General features: G+C 39.2%; 2 protein-coding genes across 2 annotated transcripts in view; one reads left to right on the forward strand and one right to left on the reverse strand.

Moving 5' to 3' along the window:
- Positions 1-615: 615 nt before the first annotated feature.
- On the reverse strand, positions 616-9,537 carry TIGD2 (tigger transposable element derived 2). The gene is made up of 2 exons (XM_045791905.2): positions 9,176-9,537; positions 616-9,001 (listed from the first exon to the last, which is right to left on the reverse strand). The coding sequence occupies exon 2, from the start codon at positions 8,089-8,091 to the stop codon at positions 6,514-6,516; it is 1,578 nt and encodes a 525-aa protein (XP_045647861.1). The 5' UTR covers positions 8,092-9,001; positions 9,176-9,537; the 3' UTR covers positions 616-6,513.
- A 434-nt stretch (positions 9,538-9,971) lies between these two features.
- FAM13A (family with sequence similarity 13 member A) overlaps positions 9,972-22,897 on the forward strand; it is a 344,460-nt gene continuing 331,534 nt past the window's right edge. The window contains exon 1 of the mRNA XM_087863995.1: positions 9,972-9,990. The gene's annotated coding sequence lies outside the window, so the exon portion shown is untranslated. The remainder of the gene's footprint in view (positions 9,991-22,897) is intronic.

Here is a 22,897-nt window from a genome sequence, read left to right on the forward strand (position 1 = left end):
CAGAAACAGAGGGAGCAGCAGGCAGAGGGAGAAGCAGGCTCTCCAATGAGCAAGGAGCCTGATGTAGGACTCAATCACAGGACTCTAGGATCATGACCTGAGCCGAAGGCAGACATTTAACTGACTGAGCTACCTAGGCGCCCTATAATTATGCTTTTATAAATATAAATTTACTAACTGGAAACTTTTTAGTACACTATTATTTTATTTTCAAAAGGAAGGCAAAATTAACACAAAAAGTTTTTATCATATTTCATGAAATCTAAACAATATTTTATGTATCATTAAAAAAGAAAAAAATGATGTCAACTATAATTGTAAGATGCTATTGATTGTAAGAAGTAACCCAATTTAGGGGGCACCTAGGTGGCAGAGGGGGTTAAACTTCCGACTCTTGGTTTCAGCTCAGGCCATGATCTCAGGGTTGTGAGATCGAGCTCCATGCTGGGCAAGGAGCCTACTTAAGCCTCTCTCTCCCTCTGCCCCTCCCCCCTCAAATAAATAAATAAATCTTTAAAAAAAGGAAGCATCCCAGTTTCATAAATAGTAAAAACGTGTGTCTTAGAATCAATGAAATACAGTTTTTTCTCATGGTAGAAATGAATTATATATGCTTATTTAACTGATATGAGCCTAATTTATAATACTAAATATTTGTACAGTACAGGAAAAATCCTTGCATTCTCTAGTGTTTATAGAAAAAAATAGATATTTTATGTGCTACAGGTGAAATATCTTATTAATCCACTGAGGAGACACAAACTCCCCCAAATGTTAAAGTCAATCAAAAAATGGTCCCAAAAAGCTGATTAACAGAAAACGGAAATACTATCCCTACTTATTGTCCCACAATTACAGTTATTTCAAAAATACAGCCATACTTTGTGAGTCAGCTTTGTGTTTGAGTACTTTGAAACAGCTCAAAGTATATTAGTTCACATTAGATCACATAGATTACTGAAGCTCCTATTGAATTAAACTTTGAAGCTAATTTTTTAAAGCCAAAATGGAATTAAATATAACATCTAGGTTCTCTATCATCTCAAATTAACACACTAAGTTTATGTGCATAACATTAGACATTTCTCATTAAGAAAAAGGTATCTTTAAAACTTCATGACAAAAAAAATTGCTTCGATAAATGAGAAAAACTATTTGCCTTAAGTTTACTTTATCTTTTTTTAGGCTCAAAGGTAATTATGTTTTCTTTGTAAATAAGCTCTGGAAGATCAACATACTCTGAAATGGAGGAAAGAAATAGGTATCATTTTTGTTAGTCTTAGAAGAAATTAGACGTGATTTGGTTAAGAGTTCAGCTGTTAAGATTTCCCATGAGAACAAAAGCACTTTTGTAGAGGTTACTTCATAGGTTAATGAGGCTACTGTACAGTCAGTTTTTCTCTTCTGACTTAAAAATAAAGTTAAGTGTTCCACAATCTCATGGATTTCTTTAATATCTGTGCAGTAACTCTAATATAGACTTCAGTGATTTAATTAGCTATAGTGGTAATAGCTGATAATCTCATTACAGGGTCACTCTGAAAATAAAAATCCCCATGAGATTTTTATTCTGTTCTATGTCCAAAGGTGTAGGGATATTCACATATCACACCTGAAGTTCCATAAAGGAACTATACTAAATATGTTCATATCCAACTTTATGTTGAGTACAAATGTGGAGTATAGCATTTCTTACACACTTCATTATGCATTTATAATACCTTTTATTTCTGGCTTTCCAGATTATAGTAAATAAGTACATTCTTGACATGAGTGTGAAAGCTAGGTTGAGGCTTAGGGCTTGGGATGACGTGAATGAGGAGAAACAGTGAGGAGCTGACAACAGTGATGGGCTCCAGCACCCCCTGAGTGATTTCTATGCAGGAAGTATGGTGGCCACCCTGGCGACATGTAGAGACATGGCAGGATCCACCCTCCATCCCCAGGCCTGAACTTTTGCTCAGAAGGGAATTGAAAAGATGCCCTCATGATGACTGCATCTGTCAGTTGCATGGAGCTTCACTCAAGGATTTTCTGAGCCTGAGGGATTTACAATGATAATCACCTGGGGAATAATACTGGTGGAAGGTTTCTCCGGAATTACACACACCCAACACATTTCTGGGTGCTAAAAGTGGTTTAAGAAAGGCTTTGGCTGAGTACCTCATAGATTCCTGCAGCCCAAGAGGGAACAGAGGACCACAGCTTCCCTCAAGGGCTGAGATTTCTGACCTTGCCTCAGACAGGAATGTTTAGTTGGGTCTCTGCCAGCTCCCTTTGGGGGCTCCCTGTGAAACAGGTGAAGTATTACATTTCACAGGATTGGTGTTGAGGATCACAAAAAGTATGTTGATTTGTAGAACACTCCGCATTGTGCCTGGCACATAGCAGGTATTCAGCCCATGAACTGGGGACACTCTTTGTCCTCCAGGAGAGACAGAACTTCAGTGAGACTTCCCACCTGTGTCAAGGAGGCAGGCACTGTGCTGGGATCCAGATGAAGTAGGACAGAGATTACAATCCAGGTCTTGGAGGCTCGTTGTCTAGAGGGAGCTCTTAGAGTTGGCCACTAGGCCACACTGTCTGGAGCTAAGAGGAGTACCTTCTACTCCCTTCTTGGTCACTGTGTGACTTTGGGCAGATCAACTCCTTTCTCTGGGTCATTGGTGGGGAAACCATCTAATTTCTCTTGCACACTGGGACACTTGAGAGTAAAAGGGGCACCATAACGCTTACCCTGGGAGAACTAGTGTAAAGTGGGACGTTGCAGGGCAAACCAGGCCCAGCGACCCCTGGACTCATCAGTTAGAGGGTGACAGTGCTGTTGGTGCTGGGGCTAGTACTGCTCGCACTGCTTCGTGACTGGGTCCAAATCTACCCTCGCTTCCCCCACTGAATTTGCACAGGCAGTTTGCATTTCTTCTTTTAGCACACAAGCTTATCTCACAAGTATGCCTTCAGCTGCTTGGAAGAACCCATTTCTCTTTGAGCCCTGTTATCTGAGACTGCAGCTGGAGCAGGCCTCACCTGTGTTTTTTGGTTTTTACTAATGGGTTCCTGTGATCGACAGCACACACTGTAGTCCTAGGAGCCTGGGGGGGCTCAGTACTGCCCTCTAAATCGTGCAGACACCCCAGCCAGCATTACCAGTGATGACGCAGTGCCTTAGACCTCACCAGGAGTGCCCAGGTCCCCTAGAGGTCTGTACAGTCACTATGAGAGAAGAGCTGTGACTCATTCTCTGGGCCAAGCCTGGAGACCAGGAGTTCACAATCAACAGCCATAGGGTTGCCTAATAGTTGGTGTTTGTAAAAGCTTGGAGTGTGCCTATATAACCTACCAAACTTACATTTGAAGAAACAGGTTGAGAGAGGTTCAGAAAGCTGCCAAGCTTATCTAAGGAGAAAGTAGAGAAGCTGGTGTTTACATTCCAGTTTGTTCACCTTCAACAACCCTGTTTGGTCAATGTTTCTCAGTGTGCCAGTGACATATGCAAGATGATTTTAGGTTACAGATGGTCAAGTTGTTAAAAATGATTGCTTTATATTCACTTTAATTTGAACTAGAAAAAGACCACAATTGGCACACAAGCCTTGTGACTTTGCAGATACCATTGCTTAGGATGTAGATGAAGTATGTATTTAAATAAGAAAAGGTGAGCTTTGCAAAAATATCAAGGTAAGAAGTGAACATAGCATTCCTGAAGAGCTCCATATCGGGAAGGTAAGTCCTAGCTTTGATTTATGTGGCTCTAGCCACATCACTGGAGGGACAGTGTCTCTGAGCTTGTGACTTAAGTAGCTGTGTACTGCTTCACGTCAGCTGTGCCATTTAGTCCACTATGATCCTCCCTAAATCCAGAAAATTCATGATGAAGTGACTGTACAGCTCAGCCTGAAGCTAGAGTGAGAACAAAAAGAATACCAGAATAAGAGTGCCATTATCATCCTGTAAGTCTGCCTAAATTGACCCTGGCTATTGATCTGGGCCCTGCCAACTCTTCTATATTGATTGAGGACCCAAAGTTTTCCAATCAACCCCTGTATTATTCTTTGAGATTGGATTATGAAACAGTAAATATTCCAAATGCTCCCCCCTCTTTTTTTTAAAGTATACTCTTAATTGACAAATTTTCTATTTGGTCCGAATTTGTAGTCTTTCAAATCCTCTAAAAAATACGCACTTGTATAAATGGTGACGAAGTCAGAATTTGTGATTATTTTCTTTAAAGTGCACAAAGTCAAATGAGAGCACATTAGTTCCATGCTTCTCCAACTAGAATACATTAAGGAGCATGTGGTTAACCAAGATAACACAATATATCTTCCCAGAAGATATAATTAATATATAACCTGAAAGAGGGAAAGGATTTTTGTATTACAATTAATTATGGAATTAGAATGCACACTTTATATTAGCATATATGATAAAACACAGGATTAAACCATTTTAATGTCATAACTGAAGGGAGTTTGAGAAGTTTCTGTTAGCAAAAAGCTCTGTGAAAAATGCAAAGTAATATTCAAATACGTCTTTACCATCATCAAGTTTCAGAATCCCTTAGTTTCCAAGAAGCAAAATAGCCTCAGGACTTAACCATGTACAGTCTTCATTTCCTCAGGTCTATCCAGTAATTGAAATTGTGTAAAATGAGGACGGTGTGCCAGTATACGAATTTTCCCAAAGAAAGTGGATTCTTAGTGGTTTTCTGAAATAGCCTTTCTTGAACCAAAGCCTCAGATCAAAAGGCAGAACCCTGTGCTCTAATGACAGCTTCATGAAGAATTGTAAGGGGCTCTAAAATCTCAAATCAATCACAACAAAACTCCGTATATATGGCAGCACTTAATTACTATAACCAGGGTTTTCTTTCCCATTTCTTTTGCTCTGAATTTTTCCACTGATCCTATGTTACCGTAATTTAATAAAATATTTCAAATGTCCTCCTTACTATCTTATCTACATGAAGGTATTTTATTACTTCAGTGAATTAGGCCAATACTAGTAACATAGATTCTCTTCTATGAACACCACCAACATCTGTTTATTTTTTTTAGCAGTCATGGAGCAAAGAAATTACAATTCCATTCCCATTTCTTTTATAATTCAACCTAAGATGTCTTCAATGTGCCTGCATACCTCACTGCCTAGCAGTAGATAGTCAGGAAATGACTTCTAAATTGGATTAAACTTTCAGTTTTCACTGAAATAAATTATTGTATTTCAACTAAAGCTAGTTACTTGTCTTTTATCTCACTTCCCTTTAAAGGGTTTTCCCAATGCAGCAACATCACAGTTGAGTCACACACCGGATCTGTTCAACATAACTTTTGAAACTCATAGTTTCAGCAACTCAGTAACAGGAGCTAACACTCAAAGAGGACTTATTCTGGGCAGGTCCTGTTCTAAGCCTGTATTACTTAAAACGCATATATTAAATCATTTGCTCCTCACAAAAACTCTCTAAAGCACGTATCCCTATATAATGTATGGGTTAAACAAGTTGCCCACGGACACACAGCAGCCCACACTCTTCTATAGTGCCTTTCTCATGTTAATGTCAGTCCACCATTCATGTGATGAATGGTTCCACAAATTACATGTATGCTTATGTTCTCAGTATCCTCACAAAAAAAATATGCTATAAAAATTAAATGATATACTTTGTAAGGTTTTAAGTGTTACCTAAATATCAAACAGCTTAAAAGAGAGAAAAACTATTGATATATCTATACTAATAAAGGATCTAAGTAAAATATAATAAAATTTAACTCTTACCTCTTCTAATTACAATGGTTTGGGAACTGAAACCTATTTTTCTGGAATAGGGATGACATTCTTTCCACAACTATGAAGGAACTCTCCCTACTGTCAGATGGAATAAAAGTGAAGTGCAAGCCCTTTCCCTGGAGACATTTTATGTTTCTTCTCCCTTCATTATAGTCAGAGATGGCCAAACTGAATTGCTCACTGTCCAAATACTGCTGGTATAGAATGCCATTTTTAGGCTTGAGACTATTTTCCTTCATTTCTCTGCTTTCACAGTGAAATACTTCAAGCATTATTTTGCTTAGTTCTAAAAACTCCAGCAGATGAAAACATCATAGAAAAGGAAACTTACCCCCAATATATTTCATTTGGAAACTGAAGTTCAGAGAAAGTAATAAAAATTCAATTTAAGTAAGATTTATTGATTGCCTAGAGTGTGCATGGTCGTCTATTAGACACAATGAAATTCAGGCACAAAAAAGACACAAGATCCCTGGCCTCAGGTATCTTATGATCTAACTAGTATAATACAGATTAGAAACAGTAAACAAACAAGTTACATGGCAATGCTCACTTACTAGAATCAACATTAAAGAGCAGGAATTTAAGTAATCCAAAATGGTGTCTAATCCTAAAATCATTTATAAAATGCATTTAGCCTTGAAATCCACAGCACTTCAAACAAGATAATGAAGTTCCACTGCAGATAAAGTCACAAAGATACAAATACACTTAAGAATATTATTAATGATTTTTGTTATTTTGGATTTTCTGTTTTCTTCTTATTATTGTTCGAAGCCTCCGTAATACCAGTTTATCAGACAGAAGCATGTCATCTTGTTGTTCTAGATAATCCAATAAATTCTCGGTCCATTCAAGTGCAGCTTTATGGCTAATATGCTTCTCTGGATTCAGATCTGCTTTTCTAGGCTTATTGGAATGCTTTTGTTCTGCAGGCTTGGCCTGGTCCTCAGCACCTTCACTGTCAGTTAGCACCTGACAGCTTGAGTCATTACTCCGAGAGTCAAACCACTGATCAATATTCTCAATGTCAACGTGTTCACAGTCTTCTGTATTCTGTAAAACCGTTGCTAAGTTAGCTGCTAAAATGGCTCCTTCATCAATGTTCATGCCCGCATTCTCTTCATTGCTAGGGAAAAGTTTTTTCCACGCTTTGGTTATGGTACTTGATTTTACCATGTTCCAAGCTCTTGATACTTCATATATTGCATCCAACACTGTCAAGTTCTTCCAAAACATTTTTGGGTCAACTCCCTCACCCATGTATTTCTGGAGAAGTCCTGCTCGGTAGTATCTTTTTACTGTGGCTAGAACTCCCTGACTCATAGGTTGAATTAGACTTGTGACATTTGGTGGCAAATATTTCACAATTATTCTGCCATCATCTGAACTCAATAATTCTTCATTTGGATGTGCTGGGGGAAAATCCAAAAGAAGCACTGCTTTTTCTAGAAGCCCCTGAGACTTCAAATGCTTCTGCACCTGTGGCACAAAGTATTTTTCAAACCACTGTCTGAAAACAGAATGTTCTATCCATGCACTTTTTTGACTGAAATAAGTGACAGGAAGGTTTGAAAGGTCAGCTCCTTTGAATGCACGGGGTTTTTTTGCTTTTCCCACAACACAAAGATTAAGTTTGTGTAAACCAGTGGCATTTGCACAACACATAATAATGATTCTCTCTCTGCTTGACCTATAACCAGAAGTATTTTGCTCAGTTTCAAGAGCTAATGTCCTTGATGGTAGACATTTCCAGAACAATCCAGTTTGATCAGCACCATAAATTTGCTCTGGTTGTAGATTCTCCCTCTCAACAAATTCCTGAAAGTTACCGCAAAATTCACTGGCAGCAGTTTCATCTCCTTTTAACTTTGTTCCTTTACCAGCAGCCTTTGGAATACCGTGACGTTGCTTAAACCGAGTTAGCCAGCCAGATGACGCATTAAAATCACCTTCCATCCCCAGAGCATCAAAAAAGAATTTGGCTTGTTTTGCACAAATTGTTCCAGATACTGGAATCCCATCTGTTTTCTGTTGGTTAAACCACTCTATCATAACCCTATCCAGTTCCTCATATGTTGATGACTTCATTGATTTACGTTTGGATACCCCACTTGTAGGATCTGAACTGTTCGCATAGTTTATTATCCTTTCTTTGTTCTTTTTAATATCACGAACTGTGGATTCACCAATTCCATACACCACAGAAAGCTTTTTGAAAGAGATGCCTTCCTCAAGTTTCTTAATAATGTCAAGCTTGTCCTTAATTGTCAACACCACACGCTTACGTTTCCCCAACATTTTACGTGTCTAATATTTTTAAGCAATTACTGGAACAAGATATTTAACAACTTAGATTTGGATACAATGACATTAGAAAATGGGGTTTTAAGATCCCTTCCCCGGCCCACCTGGACCTAGGTGGATGGTGTGCTGGCCAGTTTCCAAGCCAGGCCTATGTGACTCTCTTCACTTTGCTGTTTTAAAGCCAACAAAGTTCTTTCAACAAGGACTAGCTTTAATTAAACCTATCTTCTTTCTTCCTCCCCACTTAGTTTAAGGTCTTTTCCTGTACTGCACTCTCAAAGGAGATTGCAACTAATCCGGTACCAGCAAGGTCTCTAAAACAGTCCTATTGTGTATTCAATTCTTGCCATCATTACATGTGAGATTCTTTGCTAAAGGAACTAAGACTCCGGTGGGACAATTTTGGGAAATGTGCTAGGGAACAGTTTGAGAGAGGACTTGTAGACATGACATATAGGAAAAAAAATAACGGGAAAACTCATCCCTTGACCTTTGTCTTTGTCAGGCAGTCTATGGAATACTGCCTCTTCTAGGCAGGGCTGCTAGAGATTATTCAAGTGAGTGGATATGAAAATCATAGGCAAGCGAGGTAAAGCAAGCTGGACAGAAGTGAGCAGTGCAAATAAGGTGAAAATGGACAAGCAGAAAACTTTGTACTTTAACATGACACAAACTTATACCTAATGTATTTGGCAACTGGAAAGGCAAAAGGTGGACAAGAGGTGGTGTCACATGATTAAAGAAAGCATTAAAAACTTCACTGGTAGAAATCAGAACTCATGGTAGAGGGTATGAGGTGAAAGGCTCAGTGAAGATGTTAAAATAATCCTGGTGAAAGATGATCCTCGATGGGCCAACAGTAGTTCCTGTGGGGATCTGTATAAGCACTCGGTGCCTCCGAAACCTAAAGGAAAATACCAAAAATATATTTTTTCAATATCAGGGTCTGTGGCATTACTCATATCTATCCTGCAACTATATTGAGAAAATTAATGCCTCCTATCAGTGTGATGACAAAATCCGACAAATAATGCTTTTAGGCATTATCTGGAGTGACAGCGGGACCTGAATTGCCTACCTCCTGAAATTAAGAGGTCAGAGACAAGCCGTGTTAGCGAGGGCCTCTCCCCGCAGGGCGAGCTCCGGAGCGCGGGACGTCTTTGCTCACGCGGAGGGAGCCCGGATTCCTCCGTGGACGCCGGCGACCAGGATGTCACCGCCGCAGCGAGCGAGCAAGCGCTTGGCCCAAGGGACTCCAGTCAGCGGGCCGGGGGCATCGCTCTCCGCCAGACAGCGCGGCGGCCAGACTGCCCTGAAAGCAAATGGAGTCTCTAGAGGGAAGCTGACACCGATGGTGCAGCAGCGGCAGCGGCAGCGACGGCGAGGGGCGAGCGTCGCCGCCGGAGCCGGAAGGCGGGGGATTAGGGTGCACGCGCGCGCCCCCGCAGGAACGCTGTGTCGGCGAGGGGGCGGGGCCTGCGCGGGCGAGTGCGCGCGGCGCGGGGGCGGAGTCTTCAGTGAGAGGGCGGGAGGGGGCGGGGCCGCCGCTGCGGCGTCTCTAGGCGCCGCGTGGGTTTCGCTAATGTCCTGGCTGCTCCGGCCTGCCGACTATTTCGCCGACCAGCAGGGGGCGGTACAACTCCACCCTCTCTTGGCCCTTCTTTCAGTGGCTCGCTTCTGCGGGCGAGGCTTCCTCCACTCTCAGGTGAAATAAAAATCGCACCCTCTGAGGGCTCCGGAGAAACCTGCGCATCCTCAGGTGCCACGAGCGGGATGCGAATGGGGCTGGGCGAGCGCACGTGGAACGTGTTTACAAATAGCGGCCGCTGCACCCGCGCCTCCCAGCGCCCGCCAGCTAGGACTGGACCAGTCGGTGCGAGATCTTGAGCAAAGGTAGGAGCCAGTGGACGCGGCTGCTGGCCGAGGGCAGGAAGGCTGGCTCCCCTTGGGGACCGGGCTCAGGAGAGGAGCTGAGGCTTACACTCTGCACCACCAACCTGAGCAAGCCCGTGGTCCCTGAGGCTCAGCAGGGGTTGGTCAAACTGGGTATCGACTATTTCCACCCTGGTCGCGCTGCTCCAGGGTTTAAGTCACAGTCACTATAGAAGCGGACCCTGTGCGAAACCGACTGCACCTGGGAGACGCGTGAGTCTGTGGGAGGCTCCCTCATGAATTTCCTGCCACCCCTTTACTCCTTCTGCCTCTCGGTAATAATAAGGGAACTGCAGTTTGACAAAGCGTCCCTTGATTTATTTTAAGTGGAGATACCATTCGTTTCTATTTTGGCATTCTAAATGGACCCAACGCCAGCACCTACCTGTGCACTAATAACCTTTGCGACGCACCATGCCTTCTCCCCCTTCCCGGACTCGGTTCCTTGTGGGGCCCCCCCGGAGCCTTCCCAGGGGAAGGGAGTGGCTGCACCTTCCTCCTGCAGCACCTGTTTACCAAGGAAACGCATTTAGCCTTTTCTTTCTGTCCTGTGTGTGTGTGTGCGTGTAATACTTTGAAAAATGGAAAAGGCTGAAGTTTCTCCAATACCTGAGCATAAATGTCTAGCCATTTTCGTTAACATAAAATAGCACACTAATTCGTCATTTATTTGCAAAGGCCATATTGTTGCTAAAAACGTTTCAAAAGGGAGCTGACCTGAGCATTCATACTGCAGCAGAGATGTTCATTCTAAGCCTTCGAACTATCTGACTCCTCCGCCCAGACTGCTCAGTTGCCTTCCTGAAAATCTCAGCTGTGCTGTATCTGGCATGATGGAAAATCATTGATCTCCTAGTTATGCTGTGAAGTGGCTCTTGACAAATACCTGCTTTTCCTAAAGGTACATCTCCCCCTCCCCCAGCCTTCACCCCATCAACCAGGGAGTTTTGGCGTTTTGGGTTGACTATTTTAGGTAAAGTACAATTTTATGCTAGTTTTGTATCACTTTTAAAAGTTTGCCTTTTTCCCCCTCATAGTTGTAAGGAGCGTGAAAACAGTTGTCTGATACGTTATCCATTCCTCATACGGGAAGAGAGCTGACATTTTTTGAGTGCTAACCAACGGAGGTGGCATGTAAGCAGATGTTAGCAGCCTGGCTTTCCCCTTGCCCGGCAGCCTCCTGGCGTCACTGGGTTCTATTATAGATTTAAATAAAGTGAACCCTGACTCTTCTCTCCCACTGCCAATATCTCTGGGGTTTAATTTCCTTCCAGATACCACTTGGATCATGTTCCTGTTTCTGCTGATTCTCCAGCTTGCTTGTGCCTTTATCTCTTAGAGCTGTTCCCTTTTCATCACCTTGTGTAAGTTCAGATCTGGAACATGGCCCACACGCCTTGGTTTCCTCAAAACACCTCACACAAGGCAGTTGTATTTCATAGACTTTAATGAGATTTTACTCTAGACAGCTGTGTCTTTTCAGAAGCCAGTTTGCTCTTCTTCCTTGTTGTTGGGGGAGGGGGGTTGCTAGTTGTGGCAGATTTATATTAAAGTACAAGAGTGGGAAGCCTCGAGGACCTTAAAATAGAACGTGTGCTTTATGAGGAGCCAGGTTGGCCACAGGGAACTTCTTATTGTCTGCTCATGTCTTTGGGCCACAGCCTCATTCCGTCTTGCTATGCCATCCTCTCCTTTCTCCAACATTTTTCTATCTTGGGGCTCCCTCTCGCCTTGCCTCTGAGCTGTGTGTGAAATCTTAAGATTCTTATTCCTTTATTACACAGAGCAATTTTGTGTTCTTTGTTTTTTCTGTCCCTTAATTCACCGCAGTTTATTCTGTAATCAGAAGACCTTTCACTCCTCCACCAGTATTTCTTTCCTTCTAGGTTCATGTGATAGCTCTTAATCCTTATACTTGTACTATGAGTGAGGTCAGTGTTACCCCTGTTTTATGTACAATGGAACAAAACCTAACAAGTAGGTGACAGAATGGCGAGTTGAGCCAGATCTATTTGGTTTTAAAGGCAGCATGCTCTGCCACACCATCACAATTAAGGTATTTAACTCATAGACGCGAAAAGAGGAAGAAGTATATCGTGATTATTTATTTTTGCATAATTAAAGTTGCTATTTCTTAAAATGGAATTTTTTGACATTAACCTACCAAAAAGGCATTCTAGTTGTGAGGGTACCTTAAGTCTGCAACAGTGTTCATCAGCATCTGGCTCATTGGAAGGCGGGTTTTCTAAGCTACTCCAAATCACCTGAAAGTGAAGCTCCAGATTCCCTTTCCTGCTGAGATAATATCAGTGCAAATACATTTTGTGCCCTTATTTTCAGTAGTATGCTTTATGCTTGATGGTGTTATAATAGTAATAGTGTTATAATCTATAGGTAGAGTAAATACTTTTAAAGGAACTGCTTTCTTTTTGGGTTTCATTTACTTTATCAGTGACCCTCATTTATTTGGAGATTTTTAAATTACCCAAATTAGCTACTCCAATCAGCTTAAGGTGAGGACGTGATACTGTTATTCCATTTGCATTAAACTGATTTAATATCAAATAGTATTTCTCTCTTAATAATTGAAAAATACTGCCAATTGAAATAGTTTCACAAAAACCATATGCTATTCACCTACTCTAAGGGACATAAAATATTGAGGGGAATTTTCCGGCTGAAATATAATTTATTTTTCTTTTGGAGAGTGTGCAGGTGCACGTTTGTGTGTGTGTGTGTGTTAGGGCAAACAGGATGTAGAACAGTTTTTATCACTAAAATGAAAACTTGTTCTTTGAAGTCTCTTTTAGCTGTAAAGTTATTTTACTTTGTATTATAGACAAAAGTCTGAAGTATTCATTTTTAATATAAAAGTGCATTTTATATGGTTAAAAGTAGAAATACTTTTCCACTTGAAAATTTCTGGACCCAAGTGAAAGATCAGATTACTCGTTGGAAAATCCCTTATCTTTTTTTAAAAAGTTAACATGATATTGAAAGATAGCGATTTTCTTAATACTCTTGAGTCCTATAGATGGCCTGTAGGAGGCTTTTCTGAAAAACATGTGGATGTAAATTGAAGAAACCAGTGAATTGCTAATTGATGGTAGCAATGTGGGTTGGAAACTTGAGTGAAGTTTATATACCCCCTTTAACTTTCCAAACCTGCTTGGTTTCCAATTGTTCTCTAAAGGAGCCCTCCTCAGTCCCTTTAGATTGGTCAAATCCATTTTACTGAAAGCCGCTGTGGACCAGACCACTCCTGCTTGCTGGCCTCAGCACATGCAGCTTCATACTTGCTATTCTACAAGCCTAAACAGTCCTCTCCTTCCTGTTAATCAGTACATCCTTAAGTTTGTCTAAAAACCCGCTTTTCCCAGCGCACCTGGGTGGCTCAGTTGGTTGAGCATCTGCCTTCGGCTCAGGTCCTGATCTCAGGGTCCTGTGATCGAGCCCCACATCGAGCCCCACATCGAGCCCCAGCTCGGGGGAGTCTGCGTCTCCCCCCCCCCCCCCCCCGCTGTCTCTCTCAAATAAATAAAATCTTCAAAAAAATTTTTAAAAAATAAGCCTGCTTTTCTCAAGGTTGCCCCTCAGACCTGATGGGTCAGAATCACCTGGGGTCCAAAGTGTAGCTTCTGGGGTTTACTCCAAAGGATGAAGCCCAGGAATCTTTAATTTTCAGCAAGCATCCCAAGTGATTCTAACATGCTAAAGTTTGAACACCTTTTTTCTGACAACCATTTTGAATATGAGGTTCTTCCATCATAATATATTCTTTTAGAAGGGAGTTTTTCTTCCTCCCCCCTCCTTTCTTCTTAAACTATAGACCATCTTTGAAGGAAAATAGGAAATAGAGAAAAGCATAAAGGAAAACAAGCATACCAGCATTCAGAGATAATAACTCTAAACATTTTGGGGTGTAGCCATTGTCTTTCTTGTGTCATTGTAATTATCTCATATAGTGTGTGTATATATTTTTTAATGAGAACATGAAGTCTGAATGTACATAAAATTTTATACATACCGTTAATGGCATATTATATTTTATGATATTGCTTCTCATCAGCCAAATGTTACCAGGAATACACCTGTTGCCAAAATTGGGCTTACTGCTGCAGCAAGGGAGACCCATCCAGACCTTGGAAAACCAAGGAGTGTCTCAAAGAGAGGCAGTCAGGGGGAGCTTCTTACAGGATTTAGGTAAGGTGATTTTAGGGAGGTTTGAAGAAAGTAAGGAATCTATTCTGGATTGGGAGCTCTCAGAAAGCAGAAGCAGTTTGACTCTTGGGCATCTCCCATGATCATGCTTCTCAGACAGCTTCAATCAATTTTCGAAGTTTTCATCACCCAGAAATAAATCTCATACCATTAGCAGTCACTTCCCATTCCTCCCAACCCTCTCTGTTGCTCCCCGGCCCTTGACAACCACTTGTCTCTCTAGATTGGCCTATTCTAGACATTTCATATAAATGGAATCATATAATATGTGTACTTTGTGGCTGGATTCTTTCACTTAACATTAAGTTTGCAAGGTTCATGTTATAGCATGTATCAGTATGTCATTTTATGTACATTATCAACATTTTCTTTTATTGCTGAATAATATTTCATTGTATGGATATATGACATTTTTTTAATCTGTTCTTCAGTTGATGAACATTTAAGTTTCCATTGTGAGGCTCCTATGAATAACATTGCTATGAACATCTGTGCACAAGCTTTTGTACATATGGACATTTGGACATATGTTTTCATTTCTCCTAGGTATATATCTCAGATTGGGGTTGCTGGGTCATATGGTAGTTCTATGTTTAAATTTTTTTTTAAGATTTTTAAAAAATTTTTATTAGCATGAACAGAGGGGAGAGGGGGAAACAGGCCCCCCACTGAGCAGGGAGCCTGACATGGGGCTCAATCCCAGGACCCTGAGATCATGACCTGAGTCAAAGGCAGATGCTTGACTGAGCCACCCAGGTGCCCCTATGTTTAAACTCCTGAGGAACTATTTCTAATACAGATTACATCTTTACAGTGTATGAGTACCCTGTCTTCGTTCATTCATACTGCTAGAACAAAATACCACAGACTGGGTACCTTATAAACAACAGAAATTTATTTCTCACGGTTTTGGAGGCTAGGAAGTCCAGGATCAAGGTGCCAGCAGATTCAGTGTGATGGCTGTTTAGGATTCCCTGGTTCGTAGATGGTTCCTTCTTGCTGTGTCCCCACATTGGGGAAGAGGCAAGGGATCTCTGGGTTTCTTTTATAAGAACACTAATTCCATTCATGAGGGTTCCATCCCCATGACCAAAAAGGCCTTGTCTCCAAATGCCATCACATTGGGCATCAGGATTTCAACATATGCATTTTGGAGGGACATGAACATTCAGACCGTAGCAGGCTCCAATTTCTCCACATCCTCACCAACACTTGTTATTACCTGTCTTTTTGATTTATCATCATCCTAGTGTGTGTGAGGTGGTATTGCATTGTGGTTTTGTTTTGCATTTCTGTGATGGCTGACTCAAGCATCATTTTGTGCTTATTTATTATTTATGTATCTTTTTTGGAGAAATATTGATTCAGATCCTTAGCTCAGTTTTTATCTGGGTTATAATAGAGTCACAATGTTGAGTGTTAAATGATCCAATTTACTCTTCCTCCACTGGCTTTCTTAGAGGAGAGACATAATAAATAACCTTCTGAGGAGTATCTCATGTTTTTAGCCCAACTGACGAAAATACTGCTTGCGATGTACTGTCCCTGTACTTAAGGATTCATGTGATAAATTCTGAATATATTTAATGTCGGAAAAAAGGTGACTTCCAGATGAAATTTAGCTTTATCTGACACAAGAACTAGATATGTCCATTTTAGCACAGATTTGCACAAATCTGTGAGCTTAAGTTTGTGCTTCATTGCCATAGCTAATTCATTTTGATTTCCCAGTACTTACCTTTTTTCTTATTATGGGCTGTATTTTTAAAATTTTAATGTTTTAATGGTAACTCTGTTTTTATATTATAGTCATCTCAACCATTGTTGGAAGCATATAAACAATAAATTGAAGAGACCAGACAGGCAGTACATCTTAGTGATAAACTTTATGGGTTCCAGAAACAGTCTCTGGTTTGTACCTTCTGCCACCTACCAGCGATGGAATCTCCAATTGGTTTTATAAAATCTTTCACATTTGGAAAATGGGAATAAAAATCATACTAATTTTGGTCTTGTTAATAAGGATGAACTGAAATAGTATGTATAAATCACTTTGCAGAGTACCTAACACTCTGCACTAAGCACTAATACTAGCTATGATTTTATTATTTCCTATATCTTTTGACTAGAAGGAAATACCTGTCTTCTCTTAAACTAAGAAAGGAGGCTTTGAAAGGAGCTGTAGCTAGCTAAAAGACAGCTATAGTGGGAAAGGCCGGATTAATTCATACGCATATAGGGATATTGTGGAGTATTTATGAGAGTGGATTATATACCTATGGTTGTGCTTATTAAGGAATTCACAAAACTACCTCAGGGTTCTCGTCTCATTAATCCAAAACAGATGCACATTTTTTTTTCTTTGCTTTAATCCTATGTCCTAGCATATTATATATATTGTGGTTTTGGCAGATTTTTAGCCTGAATAACTTGAATATGTATATATACACACACATAAATACACCTATACACCCACACCCACCAACACCCACATATACATAGTTTTTCCCCCGCAACTCTTCTCTCTCTAAACTTAAGCTGGTAGTGTTCACAAATTTCTGTTTTTCCCTCTCCTTTATCTTCTATGTTGTGTTCTTTTCCTTTGGGGAGGTACTAGTGGAACTACCTAACGATTCGGAAAGTCCCTAACAACGTGTACTGAAATTGATGTACAATTACATGATTGCTTGTTGAGAAGAAACTTATGGGATTATTAAGCCAACATTTTGAAGCCGACGGGAATTTTAAAATTTCTCACTTCAATTGGCAGTTTGTTTCCAGTACTGTTAAAAAGAAATAGGCTGATTTATTTAACAATGATATCTGTTAACACAATAAAGGAGTTAATTTCGCACGAACTTCTTTGTTACTAAGTTGTTGGTCTTTTTTTAAACAATACGTGATTTTAGTTTATCATTGCTACGGTCCTAGAAGAGAAAGTTTTTAGGTGAGTTTTTAAAAATTTTTTTAGTATAGTTGACATATCATTTTACATTAGTTTCAGATGCATAGCATAGTGATTCAACATCTTTGTGTTATGCTCACTACAAGAGTAGTGCCCTCTGTCACCATACAACGATATTGTAATACCATTGATTGTATTCCCTGTGGTGTGCCTTTCATTCCAGTGACGTCATCAGTCCATCCTAAGCCCGTATCTCCCACTCCCCTTCATCCATTTTGCCCATTCCTTCATCCCCCTTCCATCTGGCAATCATTAGTTCTCTGTAATTATAGGTCTAATTCTGCTTTTTGTTTATTCATTTGATTCATTTTTGACATTCCACACATGAATTGAATCATTAGGGCATTTGTCTAAGTCTGACTTATGTCATTTAGCATAATACCCTTTAGGTCCATCCATATTATCACAAATGGCAAGATTTCATCCTTTTTATGGCTGCATAATATTCCTCTGTGTGTGTGTGTGTGTGTGTGTGTGTGTGTGTGTGTGTGTATGTGTATCATCTATGTTTATGAGGGATATTGGTCTGTAGTGTGTGTGTGTGTGTGTGTGTGTGATATTTGACTGGTTTTGGTATTGGTATTGCCGATTTCATATGATGTATTTGGAAGCTTTCCCTGCTCTTCTGTTTTTTCTTTATACTCTCTGGCAACATCCATACTGTTGCATATGGCAAGATTTCATTCTTTTTTATGGCTGAATAATAGTTTATTATATATATATATACACACACACACATATATATATATATATACATATATATATATATATATACACACACACACCACATTTTCTTTATCCATCTATCGATGGACACTTGAGATGCTTCCATAGTTTGGCTATTGTAAATAATGCTGCAATAAACATAGGGGTGCGTATGTGCCTTTGAATTGCTGTTTTTGTAAATACCCAGTAGTGTGATTACTGGATTGTAGGGTAGTTCTATTTTTAATTTTTTGAGGAACTTCCATATGGTTTTCAACAGTGTCTACACCGGCTTGCATTCACATCAGCATTGCCCACAATGGTTCCATTTTCTCCACATCCTCACCAACACTTGTTGTTTCCTGGGTTTTTGATTTTAGCCATTCTGAGAGGTGTGAGGTGATATCACATTGTGGTTTTGATTTGCATTTTCCTATGAGTGACGTTGAACATCTTTTCATGTGTCTGTTGGCCATCTGTATGTCTTTGGAGAAATGTCTGCTCATCTGCCCATTTTTTCATTGGATTATTTGGGGCTTTTGTGTGTTGAGTAGTATAAGTTCTTTATATATTTTGGATATTAACCCTTTATTGGATATGTCATTTGCAAATATCTTCTGCCATTCAGTAGGTTGTCTATTAGAATTGTTGGTTGTTTCCTTTGCTGTACAGAAGCTTTTTATTTCAATATAGTCCCAATAGTTATTTTTGCTTTTGTTTTCCTTGCCTCAGGAGACATATCTAGAAAAATGTTGCTATGGCTGACGTCAGAGAAATTACTGCCTTTACTGTCTTCTAGGATTTTTATGGTTTCAGGTCTCATGTTTAGGTCCTCAATTCCTTTTGAATTTATTTTTGTGTATGGTGTAAGAAAATGGTCCATTTCTTTCTTTTGCACATAGCTGTCCAGTTTTCCCAATGCTATTTGTTGAAGAGACTGTCTTTTTCCTATTCCATATTCTTGCTTCCTTTGCTGAAGATTAATTGACCATATAATTGTGGATTTATTTCCCCTTTCCTGTTCTGTTCCATTGATCTGTGTCTGTTTTTGTGCCAGTACCACACTGTTTTGATTATGACAGTTTTGTAATATAACTTGAAGTCTGGATTATGATTCCTTCAGGGTTTTTGTTTTGTTTTTTGTTTGTTTTTGTTTTTGAGATTGCTTTGGCTATTTGGAGTCTTTTGGTTTCATACGAATTTTAGGATTGTTTGTTTTAGGTCTGTGAAAAATATGTTGGCATTTTGATAAGCATTGCATTAAATCTGTAGATTGCTTTGGGTAGTATAGACATTTTAACAATAATTGTTTTTCCAACCCATGAGCGTGGAACATCTTTCCATTTCTTTTCGTTGTCTTGAATTTTTTTTTATCAATGTTTTATAGTTTTCTGACCACAGGTCTTTCATCTCTTTGGTTAAGTTTATTCCTAGATATTTTATTCTTTTTTGGTGTAGTTGTAACTGGGATTGTTTTCTTAATTTCACTTTCTGTTGCTTCATTATTAGTATATGGGAATGCAACAGATTTCTGTACATTAACTTTTATATCCTGCAACTTTACTGAATTTGTGTGTCAGCTAACAGTTTTTTGCTGTAGTCTTTGGGTTTTCTGTATATAGTATCATTTCATCTGCAAATAGTGAAAGTTGTACTTCTTCCTTCCATCCACAATTTGGATGCCTTTTCTTTTTGTTGTCTGATTGTTCTGGCTAGGACTTCCAGTACAATTTGAATAAAAGTGGTAATAATACACATCCTTGTCTTGTTCCTGACATTAGAAGAAAAACTCTCAGGTTTTCCCCATTGAGTATGATGTTAGCTGTGGGTTTTTCATATAAGGTCTTTATTATGTTGAAGTATGTTCCCTTTAAACCTACTTTGTTGAGGGTTTTGATTGGATATTGTACTTTGTCAGATGTTTTTGGGCATCTATTGAAACAATCATATGGTTTTTATCCTTTCTCTTGTGGATGTGGTGTATCATGTTGATTGATTTGTGAATGTTGAACCACCCTTGCATCCCAGGAACACATCACACTTGATAGTGGTGAATGATTTTTTTTTTTTTTTAGTGTATTTTTGGATTCAGTTTGCTAATATTTTGTGGAGGATTTTTGCATCTATTTTCATCAGAGTGGCCTATAATTTTCCTTTTTTTGTGGTGTCTTCATCTGGTTTTGGTATCAGGGCAACACTGACCTCATAGAATGAATTTGGAAGTTTTCCTTCCTCTTCCATTTTTTTGGACTAGTTTGAGAAGAATGGGTATTAACTCTTCTTTAAATGTTTCGTAGAATTTGCCTATGAAGCCATTGTGGTCCTAGGCTTTTGTTTGTTGGGAGTTTGATTACTGACTCAGTTTCTTTGCTAGTAATCAGTTCAAATTTTTATTTTTTCTTGCTTCAGTTTTGGTAGATTGTATGTTTCTAGGAATTTATCCATTTTTTTTCTAGGTTGTCCAATTTGTTGGCATATAATTTTTCATAATCCCTTATAATTGTTTATATTTCTGTGGTGTCCGTTCTTATTTTTCCTCTTTCATTTGTGATTTTATGAGTCCTCTCTCTGTCTTTCTCTCTCTCTGGATGTGTATGGTTAGAGTTTTACCAATTTGGTTGATCTTATCAAAGAACCAGTTCCTTATTTCATTGGTCTGTTCTATTGTTTTGGTTTTTGGGTTTTATTGCTTTGTTTTGTTTTTAGTTTCTCTGTCATTTATTTCTGCTGTAATCTTTATTATTCCTTCCCTCTGCTCTTTTTTGGGTTTTGCTTTTGTTCCTTTTCTAGCTCCTTTAGGTGGAAGGTTTGCTTGTTTACTTGAGACTTTTCTTGCTTGTTGAGGTAGGCCTGTATTGCTATAAACTTCCCTCTTAGGACAGCTTTTGCTGCAACCCAAAATTTTAAATCTTTTTAAATTCCTTGAGACTTGTTTTATGGCCCAATTTGTGATCTAGTCGGGAGAACGTTCTATGTGCACTTGAATGTGTATTCTGCTGTCTTAGGATGGAATATTCTGAATATATCATTGCTAAGTCCATCTGGTCCAGTGTGTCATTCAAAGCCATCGTTTCCTTGTTGATTTTCTGTTTAGATGGTCTGTCCATTGATGTAAGTGGGGTGATAAAGTCCCCTACTATTGTGTTACTATTGAATAGTTCCTTTATGTTTTTATTAACCATTTTATGTATTTGAGTGCTCCCTTGTTAGGTGCATAAATATTTACAATAGTTATCTTCTTGTTGGATTGTCCCCTTTACGATTATATAGTGTCCTTCTTTGTCTCTTGCGACAGTCTTTGTTTTAAAGTCTATTTTGTTTGATATAAGTATTGTTACCTTGCCTTTCTTTTGACATCCATTTGCATGATAAATATTTCTCCATCCCCTCACTTTCTATCTGCAGGTGTCTTTAGGTCTGAAATGAGTGTCTTGTAGGCAGCATATAAATGGGTCTTGCTTTTTTATCCATTCTATCACCCTGTGTCTTTTGATTGGAGCATTTAGTCCACTTACATTCAAGGTAATCATTAATAGATATGTATTTTTGCCATTTGTTACTTGTTTTGTGGTTATTTTTATAGTTTTTCCTCTGATCCTCTCTTCACTTACTCTCTTTCATAGTTTGTTGGCGTTCTTTAGAGACATATTTGATTCCTTTCTCTTTATTCTTTTCATATCTATTGCTGGTTTTTGACTTGTTACAGTTGGGTTTGTATAGAACATCTTCTGCGTATAGCAGTGTGTATTAAGTTAATTTTGAGCCTATTCTTTACTCCTCTCCACCCCACATTTTAGGTACATGGTGTAATATTTTACATCCATTTATTTTGTAAGTCCTTTGATTTTTACAGATATACCTATTTTTACAAAAGCTTTTGGGTTTCCCACTTTTCATACTCATGTCTTTCCACTCAGAGTCCTCCTTTCTTGGAAGGCTGGCTTAGTAGTCATGAGCTCCTTTAGCTTTCATTTGTCTGAGAAACTCTCTTTCTTTCCTTCAATTCTGAATATTAACATTGCTGGATAGCATATTCTTTGCTGCATATTTTTCCCTTTTGGCACTTTGAATGTATCATGCTTCTCTCTTCTGGCTTGCAAAGTTTCTGCTGAAACATCTGCTGATAGGTTCATGGGAGTTCCCTTGTATGTAATTATCTTCTTTCCTCTTGCTGCTTTTAAAATTATCTTTTTATCACTACTTTTTGCCATTTGAATTACTATGTGTCTTCGTGTGGACCTCCTAGGGTTGATTTTGTTGGGGACTGTTTGTGCATCCTGGATCTGTGTATCTGTTTCCTTCCCAGATTAGGAAAGTTTTCAGCTATTATTTCTTAAAATTTTTTGACCCCTTTTCCCTCTCTTATTCTTCTGGGATCCCTATAATGTGAATGTTATAACACTTGATGGAGCCACTGAGTTTTCTAAATCTATTTTCATTTTGTATAATTTTTTTTTTTTCTCTCACTTGCTCAACTTGATTACATTTCATTACTCTGTGCTCTAGGTCACTGATTCATTCTTTTGTTCCTCTAGCCTGCTCTTTATTTCATCTTGTGTATTTTTAATTTCATTTATTGTATTCTTCACCTCTGATTGGTTCTTTTGTATCTCTTTGTTAAGGGTCTCACTGATGTCCTCTACTCTTTTCTCAAGTCCAGTGGATGTCTTTATGATCATTACTTTAAATTCTCTATCTGACATATTATCTCCATTTTGTCTGGCTGTCTTGCTGTGGTTTTGTTCTGTTCTTTCATTTGGGACATATTCCTCTGCCTCCTCATTTTGTCTAATTCCATGTCTGTTTTTGTGTGTTAGGAAAGTCAGCTATGCTTCCTGTTCTTGAAAGTAATGGCTCAATGAAGAAGAGGTCCTATAGTGCCTTGCAGTGCAGTGTTCCCTGTTCCCCAGAACCTGGCATATCAGGGAGTGTCTGCTATGTGTGTCGCATGTACCCTGCTGTTGTGTCCTGGCTGCT

This window comes from Ursus americanus, chromosome 8 (assembly GCF_024610735.1).
Source record: "Ursus americanus isolate L20-20 chromosome 8, mUrsAme1.1.p, whole genome shotgun sequence".
Classification (NCBI taxonomy): Eukaryota; Metazoa; Chordata; class Mammalia; order Carnivora; family Ursidae; genus Ursus; species Ursus americanus.